Source organism: Nicotiana attenuata, unplaced genomic scaffold (assembly GCF_001879085.1).
Source record: "Nicotiana attenuata strain UT unplaced genomic scaffold, NIATTr2, whole genome shotgun sequence".
Taxonomy (NCBI): domain Eukaryota; kingdom Viridiplantae; phylum Streptophyta; class Magnoliopsida; order Solanales; family Solanaceae; genus Nicotiana; species Nicotiana attenuata.
Window position 1 is genome coordinate 1 of NW_017683228.1, and position 8,748 is coordinate 8,748.

General features: G+C 43.1%; 1 protein-coding gene across 1 annotated transcript; it reads left to right on the top strand.

Moving 5' to 3' along the window:
* The first annotated feature begins 413 nt into the window (after positions 1–413).
* On the top strand, positions 414–5,307 carry LOC109222053. Its single transcript, XM_019386464.1, has 6 exons — positions 414–1,378; positions 1,464–1,521; positions 1,832–1,893; positions 1,987–2,093; positions 2,176–2,231; positions 5,222–5,307. Exons 1-6 carry the CDS (start codon positions 731–733, stop codon positions 5,305–5,307), a joined length of 1,017 nt encoding a protein of 338 aa, XP_019242009.1. The 5' UTR covers positions 414–730.
* Positions 5,308–8,748: the final 3,441 nt, after the last annotated feature.

Here is an 8,748-nt window from a genome sequence, read left to right on the forward strand (position 1 = left end):
TTTCCATGGCGAACACAATAGCCAACAATTCCTTCTCCGTCACCGTGTAGTCCTTTGAGCCTCATTCATAGTCTTGCTTTCATAGTACACTGGATGAAACATTTGTTCACTCTTTGACCCAAAACTGCCCCAACCGCAACACCACTCGCGTCGCACATGAGCTCGAAAGGCAAGCTCCAATTGGGTGCGGTAATGATCGGGGTAGTTGTCAACTTATTCTTTAGAAATTCAAAAGCCTTCATACATTTCTCATCAAATACAAACTTAGCATCTTTCTCTAGCAACTTGCAAAGGGGATTCACAATCTTCATCTTCGCTCCTTCTTAGCAATTGTTGTATCCTTTTGTTTTGCGGTTGGGTGGTGCTAGTTGGGAGAACCAAGATTTCCAATCATATGATAATTTTGGATTGGATTGTTGATGGGTTGAACTTGCTTTGAGTAGTCCTCTCGAATTTTTATTTTCAAATCGCTACTTCAGGTAATCTCTTTGATTAAATTATTTGCTTTTGATAGAGGGAAGGCATTCGTCAACCAGCAATTGCTGCTACTCGAAGGCTGCTGCAATTTGCAGTAAGAGATGCCGTGGCTACTTCTAGGCCATCCAATTCCAATCTAGAATCCTCACCTTCACTAAAGCGTCTTCGCTCTGTGGTCTCTACATCTGTGGAGGACTCATCCCTTCAAGAACGCCCACAGAGGATACGTTCGGTTGCAAGAGCACCAAATGCCATGGCCACCGCTATAAGAGCCGTTGCAGAAGCTGCAAAAGATGTGGCAAAAGTTAGATCGTCGGCTAATGTGTTTGACAGGCTGGGTCGTGCTACTGGCGCTCTCGATCCTTCAAGCAGATTGGAAGAATCTAATCAAGCTGTTGCCGAAGATGTACAAGATCAATCTTTTGCTGATGCCTCAACTTACCTTCACAGAAGTAATTATAGAGGAAAGCATATTGGGAAGTCTACGTTGAACGATGATACTGCAGTGCTTTATGATTCAGCATTAGATGAAGAAGCTGATCATGGTATCAGCATTGTGAATAAAGGGGCTATAAATGCCTCGAGAACTGGTGCACGTTTTAAAAACATAGGCGAGACTCCACTTGTAGTCGAGTATGGTGTTACTGACAATGCCAATGATATTTTGCACAAGTCACAGAAGGACCAAGATCGACCAACATTTGCTCCTGGTGCTCCTCACCAGCCAATGAATGTTCCATTAAATGTGAATACCTGGAAATCACCTCAGTATCAGGAGGCAAGACAAGCATTGGAGATAGAGAATCAGAGATCTACACAGAGCAGCGAAGGCTTGGCCAGCGAACCTGACATGCTGTTGACAAAAGAAAGCACTAATCCTATTGCAGTTACTAATGGAAATGTAAACATCTATAATCTGTTATGAATCATTATGGTTGAATCTTTGTAGTCTTTAGAAAATACTTAAACAATATGCTCTTTGCTAGGTGAAACCATATGCGGACACACAGAAGGAATCTCAAAAGATGGCTTCTATTTATCAGGGTGAGTTTGATCATCTCTACTTCTGTGTGTTTCTACTTTCTAGGCATGGCAAAAGCATACTGAAATTATTTTTAGATAAAGAATAAGATTAATTAGGGCATTGTCAATCTAATATTAGGATTGGGTTTAGAGTTTATTGCTTTCATTATGTGTTGTGCGTGCCGTGTAATACTCTAACTTATGTGTGAGGTGAAGTACTATCAATTGCTCTATTACTGCGTTAATATATGTTTAGTACTCCCTTTCTGCAATGCCCTAGTGCCATCTTTGTTTCTTTATCTTATGTGTAGGTCATTTTCTGGTATGTCAGGTTTGTATTCTACTGGTCCACCTACAGAAGATGCTGATTCACGGACCATCTTTGTCAACAATGTAAGTTTCTGTCAATTAACTGTGGGTGCTTATTCACTAGATATATCCTTGCTTAATTGCTGAAAAGTATTTATTTTGTCTCCTTTGTTTTAGGTTCATTTTGCTGCTACAAAGGATAGTCTTTCTCGGCACTTCAATAAATTTGGGGAAGTGCTTAAAGTGGTCATCCTGACTGATGCAGCAACTGGGCAACCCAAAGGGTCAGTTATTGTTTTCATCATTTTTATCAGACTTTTATCTGAAATTATTGAGTGCTAAAGTCTAAACATATAACATAAACAGGTCAGCTTACGTAGAGTTCATGAGAAAAGAATCCGCAGAGAATGCTTTATNGGCATGTCAATTATGTGCTCCCTAGACGGGTTCACGGCCTCTTGAGTTTCCACCTTGGCTTCATTAATGTCAATCCTCACTTCATTGTTCACATTATCATCAACCACATTTTCAACTACCAAAGGAACATCATTTTCTTGCAACTCAACATCATCATCCACAACTTGCTTATCTTTCGAGGCATGCACATCACCGCCTCTCCCACTTCGTGTTGTAACCGCCATCACATGATTGTTCCCACCTTTTGGATTCACTACCGTATCACTTGGTAGAGCACCCTTAGGGCGAGTATTCAACGATTGAGAGATTTGGCCTAATTGCACCTCCAAATTCCGGATAGAGGTATTGTGGGAAGCTAATTGAGCATCGGAATCTTGATTCTTCTTCATCATTCGTTTGAACATCATTTCTATTCTTCCCATATTATTACCTGAAGAACTAGATCCTTGAGAAGGGAATGGGGGTGGATTGTTCGGTTGTTGGTACATTGGGGGCCTTTGAAAGCCTGGCCCCCGATTGCCTTGGTTTCCATTGTTGTTCCAATTGCCTTGATCATTGTTGTTCCAATTGTTGTTATTACCATTCCAATGCCCTTGGTTGCCTTGATTGTTGTTCCCCCAATTACCGCCTTGGTTGTTATTGTTCCAATTACCACCACTTTATTGTTGATTGCCCCAATTACCTTGGGGTCGCCATTGTTGGTTTGAAGAGTTGCCTCTATTGCCTTGATAGTTGTTAACATATTGTACCTCTTCATTTTGCTCATCATAGACATCATTTTGAAATCCATCACAATCATCATCAAATTGCTCGGAATTCCCTTGGTTTTGTTGCCTTCTTTGCCTTATCTTGTTGATAAGCATACTCACACCTTCCATAGCATTCACTTGGTGAGGGTTTTGGACTTGTTGCAACTGTGACTTAGCCAATTGATTCATAGTAGTTGTCAACTCCGCTATAGCCTGTCCATGGTCATGTAATTCCTTGTGCAAATGGATGACCATGGGGTCACCTTGGGGAACATTCGCTCTACTTTGCCATGCGGAGGATGTATCCGCCATTTCATCAAGAATCTCGCAAGCTTCGTCATAAGACAACTTCATGAAATTACCCCCGGCCAATTTATTGACTATGCATTGATTTGTAGTATTGATGCCCCGGTAGAAGGTTTGTTGAATCATCGCCTCGGTCATATCGTTGTTTGGGCATTCTTTCACCATTGTTCTAAACCGCTCCCAAATCTCATGCAAAGGTTCCGTGGGTTCTTGCTTGAAAGCCAATATCTCATCTCGAAGTGCCGCCATGTGCCCGGGTGAGAAAAATTTAGCAATAAATTTATCCGCCAACTCATCCCAAGTTGTGAATGAATGGTTGGGGAGTCTCTCTAGCCAATCCAATGCCTTTCCCCGGAGTGAGAACGGGAAAAGTCTCAACCTAAGAGCATCTTCGGACACATTCGTCCGCTTGCTACCCCAACATGTATCCACGAACCCTTTTAGATGTTTGTAGGCATTTTGATCCGCAGCGCCCGTGAAATACCCACGCTGCTCAAGTAAGGTCAACATCACATTAGTTATCTGAAAATTGCCCGCCCGGATTCTGGGTGGGATAATAGCACTTGCATATCCTTGGTTTGGTAATACTCTGGGAGCCACTGTTGGAGGTGGCGGAGGAGGGTCTGGAACATTATCATTAGCATTGGCCTGGCGGCCTCGTCTTGGTCCGGGAGGTACAAGAGGCACCTCATCCACTCCAATTTCATCTACCTCCTCCCCCGCAAGCACATTTCCAAGAGGGTCATTAGCATTTAATGCCATTGGGTACCTGTAGTAATCACACACACAAATTAGTAATAAGGAAGGAAAGAAGAACAACACACAAAACTAACTAAATAGATAGCCAAAACCGTTAGCTCCCCGGCAACGGCGCCAAAAAGTTGATCGCTACCAACTCCACACTACTACAAAGTAGGAAGAGAGGGTCGCAATAGCTTTTACCCGATTTTGGGTCGGGATCAAATCCATAGAGAGCTAGGATTGGAGTTGAGTATCTATCTAGTCTAGAATCGTGTAATTGTTCCAAATGTCACTTCTAACATTTTTGGGTTTTCTTTTATAAACTACTATTATAAAACTACTAATTAGAATTGAAACTAGATTACGCTAAGAGATAATTGTTAAGAGTTATATCTAATAGATTAAGGTGCACTAGGGTAGTGACTTTCACCTAGGTGGCTAATTGACGGGTAATTGCTTCTAAGGCTTGATTGACATGATTGGGGAAATATGTATAACCGTTGCACAATTTTACCCACTCTCACACCTCTCGGTAGAGAGAGTGATTTTTCCCAATTGACTCTCTCGAGACCAAATGGGTAGTAGCTCAAGCAACTAGGGTTCAAGTCGGGTAATTACTCTCTCGAGGTTTAACCCTTTAATTGGGACTATCAATTCTCTTGAGTCCATCCCAATTCCTTGTTGGGTCAATTTTGGAGACTTAGGCTCTCTCTCTCAAGAAGAGCCAAGTCAACTTAGCACAAACTAGTGTTTGCAACCACCAATTCATAAATTAAACCATAAAATTGACCCAAATACAAACACCCATAGTCAATCTGACCTTAAATCACAATACCCATCAATTACCCACACTAGGGTTGAGCCACAACCCTAGCTAATGGGTTTAGCTACTCATGCTTGAACAAGAAAATAGAGAAATAGATGAAGAAAAAGACATATTAATTAAACACTAAAGAAAATACAGAGAATCTATCGTTAGAGTTAAGCTAAGATGCCAAAAATGGCTACAGATGATGTTCTCACGAGCGCAGCTGCTAAAATAAAATAACTGCTTGCCTTAAAAATGGGAAAAGGTTCTATTTATACTAAGCTTGAAAAACTAGACAAAAATAACCCTGCGGGGTTAGTGCGGGCCGCACAAAATGGACTGCGGCCGCACTAGGCTCTTGGTCTTGAAGTCTTTAGCTCTCTGAACTCAGGCTCCGTGGACCATGCAGAATGGACTGCGGCCGCAGAGGTCTCTAATGCGTTCCGCACAAATATGACCGCGGACCGCGCAGCTTGAACCATGGCAATTTTCACCTCTCTGAACTTCTCTTCCGCGGACCGCACATAATGGTAGTGCGGCCGTGGAGCCTTCACCGCAGACCGCACCTAATAGAGTGCGACCGCGTTGCTTGAAGCCTTGATTTTTGACTCTCTGAATCTCTCTAGTGCGGACCGCGTAAAGAGTAGTGCGGCCGCACTAGGCCTGTTTTCCAGAGTTTTGCCTTGTTTTAGGTACTAGAGCAGGTTTCACTCCTTTTGAGCCGATCTTTGACATTTCCTCACTTTGTCGATTAAACCTGCAATCAAGCACAACTTATGAGCCTCTTGGAACTATTTTGTAACAATTTATAATTAAAGCGTAAGAAAGAAGGAGCATAAAACACGTCAAAATCCCTAGTTATCAGCATCAAGAGAGACACCATAGGCGAGATCGATTTGATTTTGACTATCGGTCCTGTGGATTTCGAGGTGACATTTCAGGTCCTGGACATGGATACCTCCTATAATTTTCTCTTAGGAAGGCCTTGGATCCACGTTGTGGGGGCCGTACCTTATACCCTCCATCAAATGGTGAAGTTTGAACACGAAGATCAGGAAATTGTGGTTCATGGAGAAGACGAGCAGTCAATTTACCGGGACCCGTCAGTCCCATGTCTCGAAGCTAGGGAAGGTAGCGAGCATGTAGTCTATCAAGCTTTCGAGGTGGTGGTCGTAGATCAATGTGAAGAGGGAAGCCCGTGTCCTCAGCCCTTTCTGTCAAATGCGTCCATCATGGTCGCTACTGAAATGATCAAGCATGGTTATAAGCCTTGGAAGGGACTCAGGGCATCATTGCAAAGTATCACAGAACCTATCACTTTAGCTGCCAGCGAGAAGTTCTTCGGTGTGAGTTTTCACATCACAGAAACTGATATGACATGGGCAAATGAACGAAAGAGAAATGGTTGGGTTCTACCTCAGCCAGTCCCGCATCTCTACAAAACATTCGTCAAGCCCAAGTACGCAAAAGAAGAAGAAGATGAGGCCTTCACGGCCGAGGAAATTGAGGACATATGTGGAGCCATGAGGCAAATGTTTTATGAAGCTCACATGGTCCAGCCTAGTGAAGGCTCGAGCACTGCTGAGGTGCAATTTATGGGGCCCGACGCCAAGCTGCAAAATTGGAAGGCTACTCCGTTCCCAGTCAGTCGGGAATCCCGGTAGTCCAGTCTTGCCACCTTTTCTGCATTCCGAGTTATTCCAGGGTGTATCTCGAATGTTTCTTTTAGTTTATTGTCCTTAAAAATCCAATGTAAACCCTGATATCTTCGAAATTCAATGAAATGAAATCAATATTTCATCGTTCATGAATCTCTCTCTTTATTCTTTCTGGTTTTTGTTACTTTTCTTATTTCTTCCTTTCAGTTATAATAATGCGGACTTAAATAACATGACATGCTTGCGGACTTCACGCCCAGATCATAGCACGCTGTCTAATTGTGAAATAATGAATCAATAACTTGAATATGATGAAGAAGAGGCTTTTAGGGAAATAACCGAGAATTGGAACAATTCGAGAATAAACCTAACCCAAACTTAAATGAAACCGAGCCGGTTAATTTGGGTAGTTCAGAAGAGGTCCAAGAAGCCATTATAAGCATTCACACGGATGAAAGAACTAGGGATGCATTGATCCAACTTTTGTTCGAGTTCAAAGATGTGTTTGCTTGGTCCTAAGATGATATGCCAGGATTAAGTGTCGATTTGGCGGTCCACAAGTTGCCGACTTACCCCGATTATCCCCCTGTCCAGCAAAAACAGGGGAAGTTCAAAACTGATATCAGTGAAAAGATCAAAGAAGAGGTCACCAAACAGTTGAAGGCGGGGGTGATCTGAGTAGTCCGATACACCACATGGCTGGCTAATGTGGTTCCCGTGCCAAAGAAACATGTGAAAACTCGAGTGTGTGTTGACTATCGGGATCTGAACAAAGCCAGTCCGAAAGACAACTTCCCTTTGCCGAACATCCACATCCTTGTTGACAACTATGCCAAACATGAGGTACAATCTTTCGTGAATTGTTATGCTGGATATCATCAGGTCTTGATGGATGAAGAAGACGCGGAAAAGACAGCCTTCACCACACCCCGGGGCACCTATTGTTACAGGGTCATGCCTTTTGGTTTAAAGAATGCCCGAGCAACTTATATGAGAGCTATTACTGCCATATTTCACGACATGATGCACCAAGAAATTGAGATGTATGTGGACGTTGTGATCATCAAATCTAGAACACAGGACGACCATGTTCGGGACCTGAGAAAGTTCTTTGAGCGGCTGCGTAAGTATGACTTCAAGCTAAATCCGGCTAAATGTGCATTTGGGGTTCCGTCTGGCAAACTCTTGGGATTTGTAGTCAGTCGGAGGGGCATCGAGCTAGATCCAACAAAGATAAAGTCTATTTGGGATTTGCCTCCTCCGAGAACCAAGAAGGAGGTTATGAGCCTCCTGGAAGGTTGAATTACATCAGCCGTTTCATTGCTCAGTTGACATCCACATGTGAGCCCATATTTAAGCTGTTAAAGAAAGATGCGGCAATTAAATGGACGGATGAGTGTCAAGAAGCCTTTGACAAAATCAAAGAATATCTGTCGAATCCGCCAGTCTTGGTCCCACCTAAACCTGGGAGGCCTTTGTTTTTGTATTTGACAGTCTTGGAGAATTCCTTCGGATGTGTCCTCGGGCAACATGATGTAACCGGGAAGAAGGAGCAGGCAGTATACTATCTGAACAAAAAGTTCACTAGCTACGAAGCCAAATATACTTTGTTGGAAAGGACTTGTTGTGCCCTAACTTGGGTCGCTCAGAAGCTTAGGCATTACCTTTTGGCCTATACCACTTATCTCATCACCAGGCTGGACCCTTTGAAGTATATATTCCAAAAGCCGATGCCCACAGGGAGGTTAGCAAAATGGCAAATCTTGCTCACTGAATTCGACATAGTCTATGTCACCCGCACGGCAATGAAAGCCCAAGCTTTAGCAGATCACCTAGCTGAAAACCCTGTTGATGATGAATATCAGCCTTTGAGTACTTAGTTCCCGGACGAGGAGGTGAATTCAGCTGAGGTAACAGCAGAAGACACCAATGCTTGGAAAATGTTCTCCGATGGAGCTGTGAACGCAAAAGGTGTCAGGATTGGGGCAAATTTGATCTCACCCACTGGTCAACACTATCCAGCCACAGCCCGGCTTCGGTTTTTTTGCACAAACAACACTGCCGAGTATGAAGCCTGCATTATGGGTATGAATATGGAAATCGACCAAGATGTGGAAGAATTGATAATCATGGGAGATCCGGATCTGATTATCCGACAAGCTCGGGGAGAATGGGAAACTCGGGATGTCAAGCTTATTCCATACAGGCAACATGTGGAAGATCTTGGCAAGAGGTTGAAATCAGTCAAGTTCAGGTACAT